Genomic DNA, 26771 nt, shown 5'->3' on the forward strand with positions numbered 1-26771 from the left:
ACGGCCCTCTGCAGCTGAAGGAATTGCAAGTTTTCCCACCTGGAATGATGGTCACCTCACAGGTGATGGAACAACCAGCTCCTGGTATACCACCAGGCTGGTACTACTGTTCAGGACAATTGCAATAGTACATGGCATTGTCCATGATGGCCAGTACTGGGCTTGAAAGAGCAATCCGATTGTGATCAACCCAGCCAGTCAACACTGCTATACAGCCACGGAAAGAGACCCACATATTGGTGGCAAAGGGAGGGATATTTTGGGAAGTAGCTACTTTATTTTGCTAATGTGTCTGGTGGTAGAGGCTGCTCATGTTTATTCTCCAAAACACTCCCCCTTATGTAGCAGAAATGGGTGTCAGCTGCTGCAGTTGGAACAGACCTACAACAGCCATCGATGTTCTGTGAACATTTACCACATCACAGTCTGTATCAAAGTTCTGGAAGCTGTCTCTGATTTCGGAAAGCATTAGTGCTGGTGTTACTTTTCAGGAACAGAGCACTGCAAAATATGTTGCCAGGCACACGTTTTCCTAACAGTACTTTTTAGCTTAGAAGAAAATGTTGTTAGACATACGTTGACTTAGACACTTGTTTGCAAGACAAATTTGCTGTACATCACAACTGTTATTCTTATGCCATGCTGAATGACACACGATCTCTCTCTGCACAGAAATGCTCACCTGGCCAGTGTTCATCTCCCTACCCCAGCCACAAATGAGGGACACAACCCAGAGCAGGGGACACAGGGACACTGGATGAAGTCTGTGCAATCAGAAGTCTAATGCTGTTCTTTTCCAGATAGTGTCTGAGTTGCAGAATCCCCAGCTAGTTTTTTGTTACTTTTATTTGTGCAGAACTACTCTTCTGTTCACTCCTCTGCATGTGCAACACAGGATTTGAACTCCTACCTATTTCTTCTTAGGCCTTTCTCTGTTGGACGCTCCTTCTTTTACTCCACAGTCTTCACTCCAGCCCTACCAGACTGCGTGTTTATGCTCGCAATTGCACCATCACTGTGGATCACTCATTTTCTTTTGTTTATAAATACCACTTATTTCCATCGTGGATTCATACTCTTATATTTATCTTCCTGGTATTGAAGATGTCCACCATGACACAGAAGTTTGCCACAGAACAAAATCCTTCTAAAGCCTTTATTCTCAGGAATATGTTCAACCTCTTCATCATACCAGGCTGCTTGCTGAACCACATCCTTCAAAAATGGGTTCTGTGAAACCAGGCCTTGCAGAGCTTCAAAATATTCTCAGCAAGTGTTGTTCAAAAAGTCAATTCTCCTATTACCAGACTGGCATGCATTAACAAAGCTTTGCCAATACCATGAGATATTTTGGGTGTAACATAACTATTTTAAGTCTCACCTTGATTCCTGATTTCAATGAGGTATCATTGGGTAAGAAAGCCAAATGAAAGAAAACAAGCAGTAGGAGCTGCTCTCTCTAGCCCCCTCCCCTGCACTGAACCATTTCTCCCTTATTTTATGCCTCATAAAGCAAGGAAACTAGAAAATATCATTTATGCACCTACTTTGTATTCTGGGGGTATCCTTGCTCCAAATCCAAAGGCTGGGAACATTTTGTCACTGGAAAAGAAAAAAAAAAAAAGAGTTCCCACAGAGAAATGAAACGCATTTTGTTACAATAAACACTTATTCTTCTGTAAGCATTCATCAAAAATGTAAAGCAGCACAATAGTACAGAAATGGCTTTTAGGTCAAGAACGTTACATGACAGGCTGGAAGGGTATTGGATTAGAGAAGGAGGGGTGTGTGTTTGCCAGATGGGGGAGTGATATGAGAGATTTATCAGGTGAACTCCTAGTACTTTTGAGAAGTTAAAATCATTTGGAGAATATTGAAGGATCAGATATCTTGCACTTCTCCCACAAATGCAATAACAGGTCTGTATTACCCACTCTTCTGCACTGCCTGGCTGCAGGATAAGGGTGAGCTGTCTTAAAAGCCTGAAAAACACCATATTTATTTCATGTGCTCCCCCAGCTCAGAAAATGGAGTGAAGAGATGACTCTATAATCGGAAGTGTTTGCAAATTTGGGTTCTTACAGTAGTCCAGGTGCTAAAGAGACTTCCCTAAATATCTGAAAAGGGGCAAGTTCACGCCCCCAAACCTGCAGGTTCTATAAAGTTTTCCACCTGCATCTTTAGTAGCTCCACTAAAACATAAGATTATTTCAATTAGGCATAGGCTGACCAATAACCTAGCAAATGCTGTGGCATGGTCAGCTGGCTTTCAAACACTGCAGTGAGGTTGTTCCACCCCAGTTAGATCACTAGAGACAAAAATTCCTGATTCAGAGAACCTGGAAACTTCAAGGCTGTTAATAACCTTCCAGAAACGCAATAATGTCTCACACAGCCCACGTGCTGTCAAGCTGCCTCTTCCCAGATGGCAAAGTGGAAAACAACAAGCTGTAAGGAATGTCTCGTCCCTGAGTCAGCACAGCACTTGGTCACACACTTGAGGTCAAGAATTCACCCAGACATATGTTCAACTCTAAACACATCCTGAAGCCCTGCTGAAGTCACTGAACTGTACTTCAGTGCTCTGATGAATCAAACCCCTCACAGGTTTGACCCATTCTGTTTACAGGGTTTCAGTGCCCTTGGAAATGTTACATTACCATTATTGGCACCTTCAAAAATTCCGAAGAGAGGCCAGCAGCTTGTTTTTTGTGTATTTTCTTTGTGTATTATAGTTCAAGACTTCGCCACTCCAAGTATTGAGTGAGTAATTAATTTCCCAGACATACTCAAGATAATATCACCCATTAAATCTGCTGGGCCATTCTGTTTGGCATAGGCTGTGAGAGGCACCATGATATTTCTGATACAAGCTAAAGAAAAACGGAAGGGTTTAAAAGGAAGCAGAAACAAGTCCCCCCTGAACTTAGATTTTCCACCATGAGATGGAGAAATATTCACCAGCTCATTGGGAAACAATGATGACTGTAATCTGATGGCTTAGCTCTCACAATCGTTGCTCTGCTACAAAATGTAGTTGCCACATAAATCTTGGGAGCACAGTCCTGTGTACCATATGTTACACCATGTGACAATGAATCTTGGAAAGGAGGACTAACATCATTTGCATGGTAATGAAACATTTTTTCCAATAGATGTCAGAAAAGAAGTAGCTGCTGACATTTGATGCTAACCACCTGCTGATAGCCTTCTCTTTGATTAAATACTCCTGGAAGCGGGGAAGCCCTTATAAATAGATGCAGAGAATTCAGGCACACACTTAGAAAGCAAGAAATAAGGAGGTATTAGAAAGAAAACCTTGTTTTAAATCAACGATTAAGCATAGTAGATTAGAAAAATCAAACCCTGTGGAGCTGCAAGTTAACTGATTTTGGGCAAGAGCAAACAAAGACTAAAAAAGAACTTTACTTAGGTAGAACATAAGTGTCTATGTTCAATAAAGCAATCCAAAAAGCTGATGTTGGTAGCAATTACACATCCTGGGAGATGCCTAAACACCTACAGTGCCCGCATTTGTATTGCAATAATTTTCAAGTGTAAGTGTGGGCACCTCCACCTTCTGCTCTGCAGCAGCTCAGAGACAGCACTAAGTGATACCTCCAGCCACCTGGATTCTCCTTCTGGTGGCAAGGTGGCAAGGCAGCACAGCTCCCACTGTTATTCTGCACCCAGAAAACCTTATGACCACAGTCAGGACACCTGCCTTAATGTCTGAATCTCCCGTATCTCCTTTTTAAGCAAGTGCTAGTTACTGCTGCCATTGCCTTGTGAAAGAGTAAAGCTTGGTCATGTATACCCTCACCACGTGGCTGTTTTTCAGAGGGAAGTGCAAGAACTCTAAAGAGGAGGGATATCCTGGGGTTTGCTCCTGTGCTTAGTACTTTCTCTTGCCTCACTCAGAATAGCTCCACAGCCTCCCCTGGAAGGTCTTCATTTTCCAGAATTCAGGTACATACCTCTGGTATTCTGATTCACGCTGCTGGGACTAAGGAATTAACTTTCATGTGCTCCTGGAGTCTGATCTTTAGGGCAAGAAGGGAGTCTTTTGATTATTGCTCATTACATCCCTTGCATAAAAAACATAATCACGTTATTCCCTGACCACATTTCAAAATCTGTGGCTGGCAGCTTTCAGAATAAAATAAATTTTTAATGTAAGCAATACTTTTCCTTATATCACACAAACCAAAGTGTTTAGCTAATATAAAGGTCTTGCTCTTTATTAGGGATGCAGTTTAATGAGTTAGTGATATTTTACAAAGTAACCCTCTCTAGTCTCCCCATCCACCCCTTACTTTGTCATATGAGAAAAAATCCAGCAGCTGAGCCTGTTGCCCTCATTCTGCTTATCCTGCACTACTGAGACACAGCAGGGAAACAGTGACCCAGAAGGGCAGCCAAGGACTCTTTGCTTTTAGGACAATCCCTTATGGTATATAGGTGTGACAGAGCTGCTCTACCAGACCCAGGGCTACCATGGCAGCTTGCAGCAGAAAGCAGAGCAGCTTCCCAGCTTCTGGAAGCTGTATCAAGGGTTAGGCCAACCAGGAACTGAAACTACAGTCAGAATATGAAAAGAAGGTTTCTTTCTGCCTCAAGGGTGAATTGCATGCATCAGAGAATCCAGCCCTATTTCCTAATCTGGCATTTCAGGAAGAAAGGGATCTGCTCTAATGACCTTTTCTTTTCTTTTCTTTTCTTTTCTTTTCTTTTCTTTTCTTTTCTTTTCTTTTCTTTTCTTTTCTTTTCTTTTCTTTTCTTTTCTTTTCTTTTCTTTTCTTTTCTTTTCTTTTCTTTTCTTTTCTTTCTTTTCTTTTCTTTTCTTTTTTCTCCTCTCCTCTCCTCTCCTCTCCTCTCCTCTCCTCTCCTCTCCTCTCCTCTCCTCTCCTCTCCTCTCCTCTCCTCTCCTCTCCTCTCCTCTCCTCTCCTCTCCTCTCCTCTCCTCTCCTCTCCTCTCCTCTCCTCTCCTCTCCTCTCCTCTCCTCTCCAAATTCACTCAAGAGAATAAAAGCAATACAATGGTTTTCTTTTCCTTTGGGCTTCATTTATACCAGGAGATAGGCCTGGGACCCTGGCAGAAGCACTGGGACTTGACTATAGACATGGTCTATTAGCACCATTCCTGGCACAGTGCTGGCCCCTGCCAACCAGCAGCCCCCAGAGACTTCCCAGGGACAGTGTTGGGGACAGCTGCACTTGTCACTGCCCTCAAATGGCAGTTTGGTTATCACCAGTTTGTGCTGTGAGGAAGAAAGCTGAGACACAAGGACATGGACAGCGTCGTGTCCTTGGCCTCAGGACACATCAGGATCTTTGACTTGTTTTGTTTAAACCTTGGCACATACAAGGAAACTGTCTGCACTGTCCTGCTGGAGACAGATCACTAAAGGGACAAGAGAACAACACAGAAGACGGAAAACAAGCTGGTTCTATAAAACCTGACTTTTACAAAATCTAGTAAGAAAAAGAGGATCATGGCTTGGCAGAATCTTCACAAAATTACTCTGCCACATCTACTTCACATTTTATGTTGTTCTTTGGTTTACACAGGGCCCCTTGAAAATTGAAACTTGTCATAATTTTTGAAAAGCTGAAGTACTTGAAATGAAGATCAAAAAAGCCAAAGCACAGGACTTTGAATTCTGTATCTGGTTATATAAGGGCCATGAGTAGTCATGCAAGCATAGATGTATGTGGCTTCTGAAACTTTCCTCCAGCCAAACAGGCACGTATTACTGAAAGATACCAAAACTGAGCAGATCTAGGTTATACCCTAAAGGTAAAATCAGGGAGAGGGTTCAGTTTCAGTGTTCATGTTGCTAAATGTAAATTAATGCACACAGAAAGGAATTGTCAGGACTCCAAGACTGCAGTCTTCTACACAGAAATACAACCAGTTAGAGAAAAGTCCCTGAGTTACACCTCAGCTATAACACAGTGCATGGCAAAAAATAGATTCTCAAAATATCCCATATTATCCTTTTGGAACATTGCTCAGTTTTAATCACCCATCCTTCAAGCTATCTAGTGGAAAGAGGGGAAGTACAATGACAAATCAATACGTTAATAGGCGCAGAGAGGTGAGAGATTTCAGTGAGCTGTGCTGCACAAGAGAAGAGATGAATAGAGGAAATAGTAAGGTTTCATAAATTAGTAAGTCATACAGATAATAATACTTTTTTCTGTTTCACTAGAAAGCCTAGTGCTACTGGAAGGTAAGAAATATGTTTAAAATAAAGATATGGAGACAAAACGAAGAACATTTCAAAATCTTGCCTCATTAACCACTGGTGCCCTCTGACATGTAGTATAATTGAAACCTGGAGTTCAGCTTTATTCTGAGAAGGGTTTGCTTTTCCTAGGAGGAGAATTCAGCTACAAGCATTCCACTGGGTGAAATGAATGACTCAGATGTTAGAGAGTCTTTCGCAACTCCTTCTGAAGCTGCTGGCATAGAAGATGCTGGAGATAGAGCTAGATATTCAGTGTGTGGCAATACCTGTATTCAGAAAGGAGAACAAGAGGTGCCAGGACCATGCTCTTCAAAAACCAGTTCCTTTTTAAAATCTAAATTGGGTATCTAAATTCTTATTTTTATGGAGTAAATGTAGTGTGAAAAAAGGCCTGAGTCATTCTATATGCCATTTATTAATTCTGAAAGATGAACTTCTAGGTAGCCACTTACACAGGTTGTCTGGGAGTCCTTTCACTGATGCTCATGTAAGCCCTTTGGTATGTAGTTATAGATGTGCTTACCTTTAAGCTTGTGAAGTCAATGCAGCAATTTGTACGGATGCAACTGAACTGACCTTGGCGAGCCTCAGCATGAAAACCTGCTCACTTTATGCTGGAGGAGCAGTAGTAGTGGTACTAATGTTGCAGTGAAAGAGGGAAATGAAACAAACATGGGGCGGGGGGGAGCAGGGCAAGAAACAATAAGAACCCATTTTTGGTTTCAAATGACCGAGACTTTCAAATTTACAGCTCTTTGAAATTCTTGTAAGGAATATACCTGACTAGAATCCCTGGATATTAAGCTGTCACTTGTAATTTTGGTTTTGGGTCAGATCAGAATTACCAGGCAGTTATTTTTCGAGTACTGTGCTGAACGTGGCAAAATCAATTACTGTGCTTTTCATTTTCAATCCACATCTTAAAAGAATAAACTGTGATACTGCCCTGCTCTATATATTTTTCCTGTGATAAAATCAGATATTTTTCCTCTGTTAGAAAGAAGTTTCAAATTGCAAAAATAGAAGGGGAGTGTCTGTTACATAGGTAATTGAAAAAAGTGTGAATGTCAGGAGGAGGAAAAGGAAGGGGAGGGGGCAAGGGCGGAGGCAGAGGGAAATGAGAGAAGGGAAAGGGAAAAGGAAAAGAAAAAGGATACAACAGCAAATGCCACAAACAAAATAGAGTTATCTCTAAACTCAATTAAAATTGTAATCTTTCACGTTCAGGGAGTGAACTGGAAGAATATGAGCTGAATTAAGTGTTTCTTTTCTAAAGCATATGAATGAATCATGTTCCTAAGTGTATTATTTAGTACTTATCTGAGAAAGGCTCTATGCCAGTAAATTCTGAATCATAACAGCTTACAGGGATTAGCAGCAGTTCCAAAGAAAATACAGAAATCATTTGAAATATTTAAACATTTTCAGTTCCTGCTTTGCAAGCAGAACTAGGTAAATAAAGGACATGATCTGTATGATCAAATATGGCTAAATAAAACCGTTTCAGTGGCAGGGACCAGAGTCTGCCCATTTTACCCCTTGAAGACCTCCACAGCCCCCTATATTCCTCCAGGATGGGCCAGGGGTAGAGCTGGGCTGTGGTCCAGCTCTCAGCCTGCCCCAGCCAGAGTCAGAAAGACCACAGGAGCTCAGCAGCAGTGGGGTTTTTTCCCATAATCTGTATTTTTCCCTTGGGGATGGCTAAACTGTCACGACATATTCACCATGCGGTTGTGCCTGTTTCGATACAACCGCATCTCTGGTTTTGGCCAGGTTACTGTTCATAATCAAACCTGCACTGTACCTGACAAGGCTTGGCATCTACTCCATAATGCACAGTGATTTTTAACGGAGCAGCAGGAATGATTACCATACGTCTTGGTTACAAAAGAGAGCTGAGAGCACGCAGATCAATGGTAAATCACCGCAGCAGCTACACTGTTTGGTCTGTCGCAGAGATGCTACACAATCATATGCAAAATCCTGACATTAAAATTCACTTGCTATCTTTAATTACGGCTTTTAGTCACCTTAGGGGAGCTGGAATCTGCTGAATACTGAGAAATAGATACAGTCATGTAATTGGGTTTCAAGAATATGAGGGAAATGCCTGCTTCACCTGCGAGGGAAATAATTAATGAAGCAGGGGAATACAAATTCCCCAAAGCTAACAACTGAAAGGCATCAACTCATAAAATAACTAACAAAGCCAAGTGCAGGTACAACTTCCCCTTGTTAACATTAAAAGAATCGCAAAAGAAGTTCTGCAGGGTAAAAATATCAAGTGAACTCAGAAATTCCTGGACTGGGGAAAAGTAAATACCCACTGAAAAAAAGAAAAGTCATCAGAGCTGGGGGAGGACTAGGTTAAGCAAAAAGAAATGGCAGTGAGATATATCAATTGCTAGAAGGATAGCCTAATAAAATGGCATACTCAGGAAGGTGAGACAAAATGTCAAGCTTCCCTGCAAAATGACAAATAAATTGCAATGACCTGATTTACACCTACGTGAATGACCCAGTTCAGTAAAATGTATCTTGAAAAACAAATGGGACTTCATAACTCGGAATAAACTTGAGAAAGGGATGCTACAAGAGGCTACAGTGAGTTATATTTAACTTCTCAAATCCAGGCAGTTTCCAGACAGTCCTGTGTATTTTAAGGGGTTGCACATATGTCCTTGTACCTTCCAAAACCTTAACTCTATAGTGAATTGGCATATCTGTGAGATCATCTATGGAAAAGCATACCATGACTGAAAAGGTCATTCTCACACAGACTGTAATCTCAGGTATTTAAAACTTGACATGGATTGAAGACAACAGTGCAGGCAGCAGGCTGGATCCATCGCATAAGGTGGAGATTGTGAAGAACGCCAAACGGAGCAGTGGAGGGGCCCAGCCCTCTTGAAACACAAGTGTGGCTTTCAAGTTTCAGGGCGCACTGCTCTAAGTAACCACAAGAACAAAAGCTTTGCTACGTATATATATATAATTTTGTCCTTTTTTGTAGAAATCACGGTGGAAAGGATTGGTTAGAAACCTTCCTCTGGAAAAATTCTCTGTCAGAAAATACTTGTCTATAAGGGGTGTGCTGGGAAGAGGGGAATACAGTACCTTGTTGGCATATGTATGCAGAGCGGTGCTGGGAGAGGAATTTCTCATCAAATGCTCTCAAGATAAAAATGAGCTTTCTAGGATAAGCAGGATAAGACCGTTACAGAGATTATATTGTGATTTAATGCGACTAAATGAGCTGTTGATATAATTTTACCAAAATCAAAATGACAGTAAGTCAAAAGGAAGAACACTACCAAAACAAGTGAGAGCTAAATTGCAGGTGAAATATACTGATGACTAAACATTCAGCGAGGCATCACTGAACAGGCAGGAGGAAATGGGCTACTACACTCTGTTCATCTTCTGATTTGGAATGTCTGATCAAGGTTGATTTCACAATAATTTGTAGAGGATAGTAAGATACTAAGTGGAACCTAGTTCATAACACTTGTCTAGCTTTAACTGAGAGCAGTTTGGCCCACAAACACCCTGTTAAGGTTGACACAGGCAAAAACTGTCCACACTCTGTAAGGTAGGAAAATTCCATGAGAAGATTTAGAACATGGTGCTCATTTACGGATGGATGGGTTTCCAAATGGGAATAATTTGCTTTTCAGGTACATGCTACTATAATGGAGTGGATAACTAAAATAGTTACATCTTCAACAAGGCAAGGAGGAAATTAATGCTTTTGAAATTGTGGAAATGGTTGTGTTGACTGAAGATACTAAACTGTCATCATATTTGGCATCAGTGAAAATGGGAAGACAAATTGCTATCTCCTTTATTTATGCTTAATCACTTACTAATACTTACTTATTTGCACAGATGCCTAGTCTCTACAGCAGTAGGTGGTATGCAATTTCAAATAAAGTTTGTAGTGTTTTGTACTTCAAGTAACTCTCTTCAGAAAGAAATGCTGACAGTGAAATCTCAATGGTACCAGTCTGCGTAGTCCCAAAGAAGTGTCAACTACCGCACAGAACAAAGCTTTTTCTCAGAAGAGATTTCAAACTGAATTGAAAAATAGTAAAGACTGCATAGAAAAGCACAGCAGAATGTCCAGATTTTGATATATCTACCAGCTGACAGAACGCAGCAGAGGTCTCCAAAAAGCACGTGGAGGAAGCAGTTGTTTTGCTAAGAAGCTCGAGGGACTGCTCATGACTTTCTACTGACGTAGGAAGTGAGTTCCTGGAAGAAGAGTCAGCGTAAAGAGGACACAAAGATGAAAAGTTGGTAACGGAAAAGGCAGAGCTGTAAGAATTGACAGTATCTGCCCAGATAAAGGGCCTGCAGATACATACTTATATATACACATATAGTTACAGATACACACACACGCACACGTATGTCTGCATGTATGTACAAATGCAAAAGAAACTGTTACAAAGTCACCTTTCCAACACAGTTGTTGTACTAGACTGATCCTGCTCTGCTGATTCTTGGGATAAAAAGTGGTGATTGTAGAAACACCTTCATGGCAGCAGTCTGCAAATACAGGTTCTGGAAAGGCAAATACTAAACACATCTATATATTTATTATGTAATTGTGCCAGCCTAGCTTCTCAACAGTTAAATCCAAGGATTTTCAATCTGGTTTGGTGATCAAAAGTACTAGTTTTTCCTTTTTCCCAATACAGTTCTAGTAATGGATTATCCAAACATTTTGGAATGTTTACTGACACCTGAGCTTATTGATAAGTATAAGCTACAAGATTTTTCTGTATAGGTTACTGTTTTTCAATTTTTCTTCTGTTGTATGTCTATGCAAATTTAGTTCTATTAAAGCACTAAATAAAAAGATTCATTCCCTTTTCCCCCATGGTTTTTAAACTTGTTTAGATATGCTAATCAGCCTTTTTGCTTAACGGCCTCCAGAAAGGTTGTTTCTGTAATTAAAGTGATAAAGAGAGATGCTTAATAATTAAGCATATTTTTATTTATTGATCTGCATGGGTAGATTAAATTTTAATATCTATATCTCCACGTAGGGATTTCATGAAATATTTAGTGTCGCATATAGCGCCAATTATTCTAGGCATCATTCTTTCGCCCCAGTTTTAATGAACTACTACTATCTCAACCAAAGCAAGTTTCTGCTTTTCTCCTTGTGTCTGGCAAAATTACCTCAAGCTATTTAATTCAGATCCCTCCAGCCAAGGTAACCCTCTGAGTCTGCATCCACAAATCCAGATGTAGCTTCAGGATGAATGACCTGTTAAGTAATACTTGGAGAGGAGGTTCTGATTAATAAAACAGACTGCAAGGTGTAAACTCTGGGGTCTCTTTTCCACCTAAAGTCTCAATCCAAACCACAGTATTTAAATGCATACTGATGTTTGTACTTGGGACCAATCGCATTGATTTATATAAGACGTCCATAACATGCACTGCATTTTACATACCTTGTTCTCTGTCTCCTCGCTAACTGCCCTCTGCTGGGTACCTCAGGAAATGGGTTTCTGGGACAGATGGACCTTTCATTTGACAGTTGGACTGCTCTGAAGTTTTTTTCCTTCTTAGATCTACACTGTAAAGGATGAGCTGGACTTGGAACCCTGATCTTTTTATTTTCTCCTTTCATTTTTTCCCTTTTTAATTTTCAAGTCCACTTTATTGCATAAGGGAAGGATGGTTTTATATACGGTTTTCAATCAGAGTGAATGCACTCACGCAAGCCTAAAATATCGAAGAAGAAATCATAATGAGGAAGTTTTGCATCTAGTCAGCTATTGCTGCAATTCATTGTTTGCAGAAGCTAATATTGAAACTCTGACTGATTACAGAACTTTCATATCTTTTGTGGAATGTGGCTCAGTTTTTAAATTTTCACTCTTAAATATTTTACAGAGCTCTACACATAAATAATTTCTACATTTTGCAGGAATAATGTACTCTTTCCTCATCAGTGGCCTTTGAGGAGGTTGAGGAGGTTATACAAGCAGTTTATTTGTTAACATATGATCTCAGGGTGAATGTCAGTTTTAAGGAACTACCTGAGTATTTAAAGTTAAGGAGGCTGTTTGCCGAAGTGAAAAAGGACATTAGTGTCAGGAAACAGAGTTTATCTTCTGTGTGTTTCAATGCCTCTTGGAAATAAAAAATCTGCAGTATCTCTAAGAGTGAATAAACAGACATAGAGATTCAAAATAATTAAGAACTATTTTTTGCAATAGATTTTAAAAACAAATACAATGAAGAACAATTTTATGACATAATTTTACAAAACTATGTGGTCAACCACATGGAATCATGAGTTGAGTACATAGGTCAGAACAGGGATGGCCCATCAAGAATGGGAAGTCCCACAAATATCCAATGCAACAAATTCTTAGAAGTATTTGATAAAATACATCTAACCTTTTTCTTTTTTAAGGTATGAGTATCGATTTGATCACACAAAATCTGATTCTCACACATTTGTGAGCCCTTTCTATTAATCCAGTGAAGACCTCTGAATATATACACAAATATAAAACTATTTGTAATAATTAATCATAAAGATCATCCAGGTATATATGGGAGCCACTGAATATTTGGGTGTGGGGCAAACACCACTAAAGTTCAAATTCAGTAAAACTCCTAACTCCATCTTAGTGCCATCTATATTTTTCATAATACTCCAGTATTTGCTTCATTCAGGTTGAATTCAATGGGATTAGACAATAAGCTCTAGTGCCTTGCTGAATCAGAACACAGGTTTTAGTACAAAGATAAATGTTTAAGGTAATAAAATGAGATTCTCAATAAGCAGAAGAGAAAGGAAAGCTGCTAACTGCAGAAATCAGATTTCAAACTGAGGAATAGATTTGCAAGTTCTGCCATGGGCTTCACTCACAGTATCATCATTAAAACTTGTAATAATGTAAGATCATTTAGGAAGTATTTCAGCCTTTAGCATTGTGTGCATGTAACAGCATTTATCCTTACAAACAAGCATTTACAGCCCCACTCCAGTCCTTTTTTCTTTGCCAGAGACAACCAGCACTGCGGAATGAAAGATGAGCTACACTCATGGCTAGTTGGTTGTATTCCAGTACTGGTAAAACAAATCATTACGATCAAAGGACCAGCCATTTTAATAAACTGCGTGCACTGTTGTTACTGTGACTTAGGGCTTTTCTTTGCAGAGAGAGAAGCTATAAAACAGCATAAAAGAGAAATAATTTTTTTAATTGCATGGTTAAGTGTTAACTGTACATATTATGCATATATATGTATACATAATACCCATGTATTACAGGCATAGCTCTATATTTATACACACAGGAGTAAAACTCTAGTTGTATGTATATCTGTGTGTGTGTGTCTAGGTATATAGCTTCAGGTACTTACATGAGACGTTCACAGCACAACTGCACCTATATATCTTGGGAAAAATACTTGTTTTGTCTATAGATACTAGTCCTCATAGATGTTTCCAGATTATAATAATGGAAACAGACTTGTCAATGTGCACATATATGTTCCTAAGGCACATCCCAGTGCTATTTGGGTGCTGGTTTTTGCCCACACAAGGCAGTTGTATTGTACTGTGAGGCTCACAGGTGCAGTCTCCCTGCTCTTATTCAGATGGTCCAACCTCCTGCTGAGGACGGGAGCTTCTCCCTGTCCACGTGCCTCAGTTTCCTTTTGATGGAAGCCAGGACACGTGAATGGGAGAAGAGGTAGGTCAGATCTCAACTTGCAGTCAGGACACGGCCAGACCTTATGCTGGGACACAGGGGAAAGGAAACATTCCCCAGTTCCCCAGTTTAGACATAGGCTTCTCTGGCTTAGAAAGCCGTGTTGTTCCATGCTGAGCAGGGAGCAGTTTTGTGGCACAAATGAAGTATTTGGGAAACAGTTGCCATGGAGAACAGGACAGCTTCAAAATTATTATTACAAAACGTACAGAGTTTCATGGCTTTTACAACATCAGGTTCTGGTTCACAGATCTGGTATTTCAACCGATGAATGATTTTGCCTTTCCTCATACCTGGGCATTCAACTAGCAAAGACACTGGCCAATCATCTTTGAAAACAGCATTTTCTTGACGGAATCTCCACCAGGTTCCAAAACAAAAGAGTGGCCAAAACCATTGTTCAGAGTCGGTGAAGATTAGAAGTCCTACACCAGCCATAGTGCCCAGAGAGCTGGGTATAACCTCATCTGCCTTAAGTACACTTGCTAATTCATTGTGTAAAACACATAGAGGGAATATACACACATTTGGTAGTGACGAACTGATTTTTCAGGATTCTGGCTAGGCTCATGTTGCTGGTCATCAGAAACCACTTGATTTGACTTCTGATCCAGAGAACACAATGCTGAAATTAGTGAAGAATAAATATGCAATTATACAGAAGTAGGTTCTCTTATAATATTAAACACTTCAGTGCCCAATAATTTTTCATCTTTTTCATCTGCTTCTCTTTGCTACAAAAAGGTGGAGTAGACTTGCTCAATTTCAAGGTAAAATTATGCCATATATAAAAAAGCTAGAGAAAAAGTTTAAATGGAAATTTATATTTCTCACTTATTGCTTCATGAGGTCATCTTTAAACATTCATGAGTCATTTATCTTAAAACAAATTCTTCTCCATGGAGCTGTCTCCTTATTTTACCAACTATTATCAATAATAAGTTTTCAATGTGTTTTCCCATTCCCAGTGTTTCAAACAACATTTTAGAGCCTAATTCTTTAAAACTAATGAATGTTTCTCCTTCCTTTATGATCCATTGCTGCTGTTGCTAAGCCACTGATTATATCACATACAAACTTTATCTTCTCTCTTATGACAAATGTTGTTATAGCCTGAAAGAATTCCACCATATAGATAAAGTATTAAGTCTTTTGAGGAGGTGAACAGCTCTTCCATTTCCCATACTATTATCAGATTGGCCTGTGCCTTCAGGACTGCAGCATTTCTACAATCAGGATAATAATCAAAGTCTATTTCTCATTCTCTGAATATTGCTGATGAATGATGAAAGAATGAATCCTATTCTTTCACGCTTAACTGCACAGAACTGCACTATTCATTTAACTGTTTCAGGAATCTCTGAACCATACTGATAAATGGGATTTTGGATGAGCCAGGATTATTCCACTGTATCAAGGGATGTGAGGCGGCATTTAATTTGGAGCATTAATTACCTAGGGATATGTTATGTTAGGCTGATATATACAGAAACCTGGATTATGAGAAGATTTGGCTTGATTGACAGAAGGAACTAGAGCATACAAAAGCAAATTTTGGATTTTGAGTGTAATGCCTATATATGTTACTTGTCAACCCAGTTCCTCCCAAATTACAAATAAATTTAAATGTTGCTAATTACAGAAGTATTTTAAGTAATAGCTATAGGTGGTTTTTTAACAAATATGAAAAAGCAGTCTTTTGGTATGTAAGTGTAGCAAAAGTACTTAGCATTCAACAGCTGTGATACAGGAATGCAAAAAGCATTGCAAACAACGTATTTTACTTTATTCCAACTATTCTTTCATTTGATATAAATACATCGATCCCAAGACCTGAAGAAAACCACTCCATTTCCCTTGGTTTGGGTTGAAATCAGCCAGTTCTGCCCATTACAGATAATTGACAGGTACAAACTATAAAACTTCAGATAAGAGCACTGCCATCTCTGTAGGCTAACATTCCTACCTTACTAAAGACATGCCCCTATGCAAATTCCAACACTCTGACTCTAAACCACCCTTTAGGTTCAGCAGGTCCCCCTGTTTTCACTTCTGTCTCATCTTAACGTGGAAACCGATATCTTAGTAGCTCACTGGAGCAGTTATAGATCTGTGCCACATTTCAGATTTTTAACTGAATTTGAAACTGTATATACAGAAGATTTGCTTTATAGGTCGTATATGGTCGTAAGTCTCAAGGCGGCAACTAAACACAAAAAGAACATTGTAGCTTAAGAACCTGTAGACTATTTCGTGCAAAGGTTTGCTTCCTGTAATTTCTTTCGCTCTTTAGAGAAATTGTAAGTTTTCATTTCCAGTTTGCTGGATTCAAAATGTGCAAGTATAAAGAAAAGATCCTCACTTGACATTTTGATCAGAAAGCACTGACCACGTTGAATTAAATTGCCCATGGCAAGATATTTATAGTGTCACTTGAGAGCATGTATAGGTCAAACACACGCCAGAAAGGTGACATTTCCCTGGGAAAAGAAGTTCTGGCTTTTGTTCAGCTCAAGTCCGTAGCTCATACAACTTTAGTTGTGCTGATTAGCACGAGTAGGCCTTTTCTGCAGCACAATAGAACTGAATGACACTGATGGTTTCATTTAAAAAATGAATCGCCACTATTTTTTGTACTGATTGGAATATGCTATATTGAGAGGAGAATCCTGATTTGGGATTAATATCTCCAGAAAGGAGGGTCTACGCCACTTAACTATTTCATTTTCTTAAAAAATACACCTTAACTGATAACATAGAAGAATCTGTGTGTATAAACTAGCCCTTTTCATGTCTTTCCCTATTTTGAAGCATATTAATATACTGAATTATTGCTAGTAATTATTAAATCATGGGATAATCACTGAGGAATTATCAGCTCACAATAAAATATTGATTTTCTGAGGTTCACTGACTAAGTTTGACCACCAAATTCTTACCAAATTTGTATCAGGGCAGTATTTTTCTCATTCTTCTTTGATAAGACATTTCACTACCATGCAAATGGAAGTGCCTTTGAGCAGGCTAATTGGTATATGCAATATGTAACATGCAAACCACAGTGTTAAGTCACTCCACAATTCATACAGCAAGTATAATGCAAATTTGACTAAAAATACCATTGTTGTTTTTGAGATCTGACATTTACATATGGCAAAGTGACGGGTGGATGTATATTACATGTGAAAAGATTAGAAAGAGTAACTATGTAAGATACTATGCCTCACCAACAAAGAACATTTAAAGAAAATGCACTTGGTAATTAGATTAATAATGGACAATTAATTGAACAGAAGAAGGCAGCCTACTTGAGAGCAACTAAAGTACATAATGTAATCAAAGCATATTTAGCCCAATTACCTGCATTTGTTTATTTATTTAAAGGCATGTTGTTTGCAAACATTAATGCTATCTTTTCATATTTATCTTAGAAGAGGTCAGGAGAACTCTACAAAAGACTACACATTCACTTCTAATAACAGACACGGTCACTAAGCAGTTCAGGCAACTACAAATTCAGTTTCAAACACAAAATCTCAGGAATGTTTTTCTGTAGGATGGGACAGAACCAGACTCCCAAGTGTACCAGAAAGGATGCAATCAGCATCTGCAAAATAGGCTTCAAGTTTAACACAAATGAAACATCCACTCAAACATGCACTTTTGGCATGTGAATACAAACCTGAAAATTAACACACATATCTGCCCAATGGCCAAGGACCAAGCCTTTCATTACCCCGCAGCTAATCTAAACCCACTGTCACTCTGAAAAGCGTGTTAAGGTAGACTAATCTTCCTGACACGCAGTCATTCCTCTTCAGTGACTAAACATGGAGCGACTGCAGCCGGCAGCAGGCAGCCATTGATTTCACACTGTGAAAACACTTTCTAAAGACAACTTGGTTATCAAACGTGGTTATTTACCTGTCATAGTCTTGGCAAATCTCCCCAACAGCTACCAATGCTTTCAAGTACTCGTTGGGTTGATAGGGGTGGATGTAGTGCAGTGAGCAGCTGTTCCTAGGATCACCATTTGAGGCGGTGAAATCTATAGCTACCTGGAAAAAGACGAAAAGTTAATGTATTGTGGAGCTCTTCTGGACACAAGCATACCTACAGCAACCATGTGTCTTTACCAGAAAGGGTTTTCTGCAGAGGCTGCAGCCTTAAAGCAAAGGTTGATTTTACAGCCTGCTTCATGAAATTTGAATTACGATAGTATTGATAAAGATGCCTAAAAGTAAATGACAGTTTATAAAATGAGATAATAAAACTAAAATGGCATTATTATTTTAAATGGAAAATTATTTTCTAATACAGATGAATCAAATTAACTATCTCTAGGTTCTCACACTTAATTAAATTATTCCAGCTCAGATATGTTCAAGACATAAAAGCTGTGCAGCAAAAATGTCCTGAGAGAGTTAGAAGTGCTACTAAAACTATAAATTAAAACTAGAGTTAGCGACATTTCTTAGCTGTTTTAAACCTTACTATGGCTGTAGTAATAGTAGTGGATACTGCCTGTCTGGTATTTCTTATCTTCAAAACATATAAGCATTTAATAATTACCTCTCTCAGTTTCGTAGATGATAGCATGATTAAAAGTGAGCTGCAGGGTAAAACTAAAACTTGAATCCTGCAAAGATTTTTGTGTTGAAAAGGCTTAGAGAAGATTGTGAGAAGCATTCAATGCAAAAGCAAATAGTAATGAATCCTCTTAAAAATAACTTCTCCATTTTAAAATGCTCTCTGAAGGTCTCACTGAATATATATTCTTGCATGCATCTTCCTGTGATATGACTGTCTTGGACCAGAAAACCCTCATCTGAATTTTTGATGCTCCTTCCTAGGAATTCCTAAAAGGAGCAAAAAGAAAACCAAAGGGTCTCACAAAGGGAATGAAGCCATTTATAAACTTTCTTCTGATTTTTGTCCTTCCTCCAAAAAAGCTAACTGTTGGCTGAAGAAAAATATTTTTCATGGGGCTTCAGTTAGCTAGAAATCCTTTCAACACCTTGATCAACCAAGAACCCCTCCTGCATTCCACCACATTTCAGTCAGGAGATATGAGCTTGATTTAGATTGCAAATAAAGTCATCTTTCACCTCTGCCTCCCTGACCTCTGCTCATACACTGCAGTAAGTGAGTCTGTTTTCTACATAAATATTTTTTCTTCTGAAAATGATAGCTTGATTTAACTGTAATATATTAATGGGATACATCTCATGTTCTCACTTGCATGAGAACACTAGTGGTTTGCAAAACCTAAGGTAAATTCATAGATACTTGTATGGACTAGCTGAGATTTGGGACATGGACTTTTAAAGAAAATTTGCCAAGTTATGCATATGTTCTTAAAAATATGCATATTTTCTCTGATATTAATTTAACTTCAGTTTTTTGTTCTGATTATAGAAACTGCAAAAATTTCACTGTATATGGAAACAGAGGGCATTCTTATAAAATTATTAAAAGTGGGTGTTTTCACTGATAACCCCAAAACAGACATGAATGAGGCTGGAATGACACACCAGACAGAACTGGATAAATCTTCCTTTGTGTCTGTTAGCCCTGGCTAAATGCTTTTTAAGTAAAAACAAAAGCACACAGTAGGAATAAGCAGTAGGTTTCATGAGTTTGGAAAAAATCTGTGGCTAGTGTTCAGGAAAGAAAAACCCCTCCTCAAAACAAGCTTCTTTTTTGGAAATGGTCCTTGTAGTAGAGATCTGCTGATAAGCAAAAAATATAACAATTTTCTACAGTGAAGCCTTCATGAAAATTTGTACTCGGATGCACTTTATTTGACTTTGATCCAAATCTCTGATTCCTGAGGGGAGGACTTTTAAGAAAGATGCTTGCTTTCGCTTGCCAAAATTTCAAAATATCAACCCAGAGCTCCGTTCTTTTAGCATTACCTGGCAGTACCAGGATCTAGTGCAAATTAGTAGGATCAGGATTTGTAAAACTAACACATCGCAGAAAGTAGGCCAATATCACAACGGAGCTAATTTTGCGAGCAGCAAGTAGGAATATTTTTTACGTCATATATACATTTGATTTTTATCAGTGTATCTTTAAATGTATCAGTTCAAATGTACCAGTCATTTTCCCACAGCTAAATAAGAACACAACATAGCAATAAGTACACTCTCAGTACTCTTTTTTAACTCAGCCTTGTAAAAGGGCGATTTTCATTGCACTGAAAACATCCTACATAGCCTGAACCTCCTGACTGATCTGTCAGCAACGAACCAGCCTGTCCAATACCGTGACCTGCCTAAGAGAGAATCTGTCCAATATATCTTTCTATTACATTTCCTTTTATGCATGTTACACATCCTTTCTGCTGTATTTCCTAAAGTGATGAAAATGTCTTCTGACTACAGACCCATTTGCACTGCCAACTTCTGAACATTTCTTCTGCAGCAGCGAACATGGTCTGATAAGATACAGCGTTTTGCAATAAGCCATGCATAGAAAAAGCAGGTTGGAATCAGCACTATTGATCTCTACAGATGAAAGCTTCTTAATAAATGGTTTTAAAGTGAACGAAAAGTTTACCTTCGTTTTTTCAGAGACATTCTTTCTAACTACAAACTATGTTCCTACAATAGATGTAGAAAGTATCCCAAGAACACACAGCATGATGTTACCAAAGCCTTCATTAGTGCCTTAAATTATCAGGTACATCATACTACAGCTTTTTGTTATCAAATGGATGCTTAGCATCCCCATTTCCCTCCCTCAGCAAGTGCCCTTTCAAATTGCAGTTGTATCGTTCTGCCTGTACACAGCATGAACTCAACAGAAACGTCATTAAGACAACAACAATACACGCACCAGAAGAGTTTCAAATAATTCCAGATCCTTTCCAGTTAAAATACAATGGAAATCTGTAAAGGTGGAAGGAATAGGCATCCTCTGTTTCAGTGGTCTGAATTAACCAGGACTGTGTGAAAAGGAGATTACATGATGTATGCAGAAAGCAAGGCAGCACTGAATATCTCCCGTGTAGGCAGCATCCTTTTGCTTCAGTGCCCACTGGAGACTCTCTAATACATGTCTGGAAACAGCAACACGTCCCACAAGCAGTCACCACAGGAGGAAGTACAATATGCAACCAGTCAGCTTGTTAGGATATTTAAGTAGAACCATTATGCATGAACAGAGCTATGGGCACAGAGACATCCACAATGGCTTCCCCCAGTTTCATGTAGGTTGAAAACTGACAGTGATGAGTTTACACAATTCTGCAGCTGGTGGATTTACCATCGAGGTCAGCAGTAATTTAGGGATCTCTGTGCTTACCAGTGTAATGGATCTTTAATTTCCTTTATGTCCTCACTGCCTGTCCTTGCAGATGAATTTACCTAAGGTTCCTATTATCAATAGTTTTGTTTCATTTTAGCAAAATGAAATATTAAAATAGTAAAATACAATAGAAGCAATACTTTCCATTTTAGCACATTTTAACACAGCAGTTTTCAACTTGTGGTTCACAACCTACTAATAGGAAATCTGCAACAAACAAGTAAAAGGCAAGCAAATTGCCATGACCCCTCAGTGTGCTATGTAAGGACTTGCTCTTCCACTGGAAAACATTTAGGAGGAATCAAAAAGAGTTTGAAAAAAAACAGCTGTAACATAATAATATGTATATCCCTAGACACTTTCTAATGGTTATAGTGCTCCTGTGCTTGTGCTAGACTTGTGGGAAATGCATATTAACCAGTCTTTGCATGTGCTTAAGCACCTGTGCTGATTTACAAAGGGCTTTTATGTACTACATTAAGACACTACTGTCTTTCTCCTAATGACCTTGAACACAGTTGATAACTGAGTTTTTTCAGTCATATTTTTAGGGAACAAATGTCAGGAGACATAAATTAAAGGGGTTTTGAGGGATCGGTGAGCTTCAGGTTTAGAGAAGAAATGGGCACTCCAGGCATGTGGGGATACCAGAAGAAGAAGACAGGTGAAGGCAGAAAGGTGATCACACAGGATGCTTTGCTTGAAAGGAGACAACTATGAAGATCTTTGTCCACTACAGTATAGGTATTTCCTTCAAAACCAGAGACAGAGTCCTCAGTTTTGGGTGTTATCCAATGAGTTTGCGAGGTGTACTGGCCAAGTGGATGCTTTACACCTCAAAATCTGATTTATGCACAAGAAGACAATCCACTAGTGACCACAGCTGTTGCTGGAAGTTTTTTTGAGGATAAAAAAAATTTTTCTCTTTTGTTAAATCTTTTTGGAAAATGAAGGCTTGTCTATAAAAAGTGGAATGGAACATATCAGTAGCATCCAATGTCTGATACTCGATAACTGGGAGCATAAAGAGGGCAGGGTGCTATAGGAAAAAGATCTCCAGAACACTATTACCTTTGAGCATTAGACTTTACCCCTGTAACTAGCATGAAAAGTCACATAAACCAGACCGGAACTCTGCCACAACCTGTATTCCTATGGGAAATATATCTATATTACTGTCATTTATCTCCTAGATTCAAATAACAAAAACCAACCAACCAAACAAAATAAACCACACACACACACAAAAACAACAACAAAAAAACCCCACAACAGCAAGAAAAAAACACTAAACTAAAAAGCTCAAAAGCACACAGCATTAAATGTTTCTAAAATATTATTATTTGGAAATGCAAAATATTGTATTTGTGTTTATGGAGAGCTCTGCAAATCATTTTATCCCTTGTTCCTTGAACAGAATACCTTCTGAATTTGCCCTAAATTACAACCTCGTCTCCCCGTAGTACCATCTTACTGTTGGTAGCTACAGCTGAGGTATGAAACATCAGCATCTACCCCAGACTGACAGAGGGAGGTCCCTGGCTGGACTGTCGCTCTGCACTTTATGGCACCATTACGGGGCAAAAACTTGCTTGAATGGAGGACTCATTCTGGAAGGGGAGACTGGCCCATAGGATTGATGAATAGGCCATCTAATATTCAAGGAGTTAAAGGCAGATGAGATGAAATCCCCCTTGGGACATGGGGAATTTATTTGAAATTGTTGTGAACAAGCTGAGGCTCAAAAGTCAAAGGCCAGTCAGCACTGTCACAGGGGCTAGTTCAGTTCTCCAGCTTTTGGGACTGGGTGTAGCTCAGATGGCATCGGTGGGACTACACCAGCTTAGCGTCTCACCCTTGCATGTGGTTGTCTTTAATTTTGCAACATGACTGTCATTGCTGCAAAATGTAAATCAGCATGTACAAGAAAAATCTTACTGCATTAGCATAGTTTTTTTTTCTGGGTTTATTACATTTTGCAAGAAAACCTTAATAATTTACCAAGGAATGGCATGTGAGAATAATTTCTCTGTGAAAGCAATGAATTAATATCTAAGCGGATTCCCTTTATTTAAAACTACTTAGAGAAGTAAGACACTTACTGTAAATTGTATTTGGCAGCCTCCCATGATATAATCTAAGAAAGAATGCATCTTGTGGATCTGCAGACAAGAAAGCAAGACATTCAAATCAGTTGCGTACCACTCAAACATCAGAAAACTGCCTGGAAAAAGTAAATTGAAAGGTGGGAAAGGATCAACTGAAAACAAGGTAAAGGAAGAAATTGTTAAATATAGTTTGAGGCAGAATCACAAATGTAAACAGAGAAAATAGCAAAATTCTAAAACTACAGAAAGCAAAATTCACATCAAAAGTAGAACCAAGCTCTGCTTCTTCTCAGTGGGAAGCCAGTAGAAATTTTGCTATTGGTTTAGGAGGAACAAGAGCAATTTTGTAGAAATGATGGAAGGATTAGAAGGGAAACACCCAAGAGGCCAAGATGTAAGAGTTTAGTACTGCCTACTCCATCATGTAACAGCAGGGAGAGCACAAGAGAAATGAAAGAGGAGGGTTTGGGACAGTCAGATTACTTTTGGGATTCAGTTTCTTGTCTTTCACTTTTTTGTAATAGATCAGTTTCCATCGTCATTCTACAGACAGTTCCACTTTTTTGTCTACACTTCCAATCACCATTAAAATATATTGCTGAGAGCTTAGTAAAGAAACAAAGAATGGAAGACATATTCACCTTGCACTGGTTGAGGATGACGATGCCTGAGTTCTTGTAATTCTTCTTCTTTGCTTTGTACTTGGGGTTAATGCATTCCCATTGTACCTGTGAAAAATAGCAGTCACTGCTTGAAGGGAAATTTATGTACAAATTGAAAAATTAACAAAAGTGGCACTCGCTGGTTTCCACAGTTGACTGAATCCTAGCAAATAATTGTGCACACAGCAGAAAAAATGAAAACCACTGACTACACAGAGAATGATCTTAATAGAAAAAGGCTGAGGGCAAACATCTCTCTTGAAACATATATGTATGGATGCAGCACTGACAGATACCCAGATTTCTGTGTTGTATTCTGGTCTTGTAGGTCCAGGTGTTACATAAGCAAGATCGAGAATCTTTTGAGATTGTTTAAGAGGAGAAAAAAAAAAGGGGAAATTAATGCAAATGAAAATACTGGAGGGAGCAACTCGATGCATTATATTAACTACAAAACTGCCTACGCAGTAACATCAGTGCTTTGTACTAAACTCTTGAGTAGAGAAATTCTGATCAGAGATCATCTCACTCTCTCTTGAAAGACAGCAATAGCTTTCTCTTTAAGTCTGATAGCAAAATTAAAAATTAAGATAATCACTAAAAAATTGCACCAAGATGCAGTTAACCAATTACTGATAAATTTGAAAATTATCCCTAAGAATATATTAAGCTGCCTTTTTGAAAATATTCTGATTATTTTTATTTAAAAATAGTGAATTTTAAAGCAAAATAATTCTGCTTTGTTACTGAAATACTTTGTCTTGTTCCCATCATAATATTTCCCAGAGTCTTATGGATTTCTGCTTTCCTCTGTTTTCAGGCAGATTGATAAGGCCAAGCTTTCAGACCCTGATGTCTAATGACTATGTGTTATTCATGCCTCTTATTGCAGGAATAAAATATATGTTTGTACACAAAAATATCTATTGGCATTTGTAAATCCAGCTTTGTATAGGTAATGTTTTATTAAATATGGTTAAGAACATTGCTATTTTCTTTCAGGGTGCTGTTTGCAAGTGCTGGGAGAAAACATGTGAGCTGCTAATGTTATGTTGCATAACATAAAGAATACATCTCCAAAGGGAACAATGATGGTCTATTATTTAAAAATCCCTATTATGACATTTTCAAATGAAACAGACCTGTCTTAAGTGTTACAATATTTGTCTATAGCAAACGCCTTCATATAGGGTCTGTCTGAGCAAAGTGTTTGAGCATGTAAGATCATTTTTACCTTATAAACAGCCCCCGCTATTTGATTTAGCTTCAAACCATTGCCTAACAGCAATTATTTGGATGTCTATGAAGTATTTCAAACTTAGATCTTTTGTCAAATGTCAAAAAAGGGAAGGCAAAACATATGGCTTTGGAGTAATATGAGACCTTTTCTGCACAGGAGAGAAGTACTTTCATCAGTGTAACTGCAGACAAGTGACAGAATGAAGAATGGGAAAAGACAAAAAAATGTTTCAACTGCAGGAAGCACATCTGCTTGCTCTCCCAGTTAGCCTACAGCTCAATTATTTCTATTGTGAAATGAATTTTCCAGCTGAGAAGACAGGCAGCCACAGGTCCACACGTTCAGGGGAAATCCTCCATGAACATTTTTTCTTCACTTAAGAGCAGCAGTTGGGCTTAAAAAACAAAAGCCCTTCTCTTAAAGAGAGCACTCGGTGACATAACACCAGAGCGCAATAAGCTTGTATTTGGGAAGTCATCTGACAGCAAGGCAAATGCACTTTCCACTTGTATCTTGATACGTTGCTGTCTGGCAAAATGGTTTACCGTACAGTTGTCTCTATACTTTATCGGAAGCATTTCTACAGAGAAATTGTGCTGTCTGTATATTATGAAGAAACTGTAATATATTGAATAGGGGGAAAAAATAGCAGTCAGGATTTCTGTTCCTCTCTTTGACACTGAACTGCACTGGAGAGACCTCATTACCTTCTCCCGAAGGTCCAAGGTGCGCTTCCTTAATTTTATCATCCTCCATTTCAGTGGGCATGTTTAAACAAGGCCCGACCCATATGAACTCATACACTACGCACATAATTCCTCTCCTTGGGAAAAGGATTATTTAAGCCTGATAAACATAACATTCATGTAATTGGTTTCTGGAAGAAGTTTACACAATATAAGGACCAAAGTGGCATAAAACACTATTTCAGGGGAAGAAAAGTCTGTCCCTGTGGCCAGCCTCCCAGCTTCTCTGTGCTAACTGTAACATGCAATGAGGAATGTTCACCTACCTTTGCAAGGCATTTTGAGATGTACAGATAACAATTCTCCACAACTATCTAAAGCTTATTAAAACATTCAATGTGCAAGTCACTAACATATCATTGGCTGATGTGGATAATAAAACAAAAGTTAGTAGGAAAACAGAAAGCAAGAAAAGAGAAAGAACAATTTTGCACCTATCAAATCAGTTGATATGATAGTATAAAGAAGGGAATAGGAGAGGAGGGAGAAGTCCTTTCCTAATTCATAGGTAGGCTTAAGAAAACAATAAGACTGTTTTACATGAAACTCTCAGTCTTCACTTACCCACTAAGATTTAGTTCTGATCTTGGCAGTTCCCACAGTTTGAGCTGAAGATGTGACAAGCATCATTTGAAGGAAATTCCCTATACGTACCTTGTCATTTCTCCATCTCTTTTAAAGGGAGGAGTTCAGAATACA

The 26771-nt window shown here is 38.7% G+C and overlaps 1 protein-coding gene across 4 annotated transcripts in view; it reads right to left on the reverse strand.

Annotated features, from left to right (window-relative positions):
* CPNE4 (copine 4) overlaps positions 1 to 26771 on the reverse strand; it is a 283195-nt gene that overhangs the window by 31560 nt on the left and 224864 nt on the right. For all 4 annotated transcript variants that reach the window (XM_065051707.1, XM_065051708.1, XM_065051709.1 and 1 more), the window contains exons 9-12: positions 24066 to 24152; positions 23419 to 23478; positions 17927 to 18060; positions 1548 to 1602 (exon numbers count right to left, since the gene is read on the reverse strand). In XM_065051707.1, coding sequence (XP_064907779.1) covers positions 1548 to 1602; positions 17927 to 18060; positions 23419 to 23478; positions 24066 to 24152 — 336 coding nt within the window. The remainder of the gene's footprint in view (positions 1 to 1547; positions 1603 to 17926; positions 18061 to 23418; positions 23479 to 24065; positions 24153 to 26771) is intronic.

This window comes from Columba livia, chromosome 2 (assembly GCF_036013475.1).
Source record: "Columba livia isolate bColLiv1 breed racing homer chromosome 2, bColLiv1.pat.W.v2, whole genome shotgun sequence".
NCBI classification, from domain to species: Eukaryota; Metazoa; Chordata; class Aves; order Columbiformes; family Columbidae; genus Columba; species Columba livia.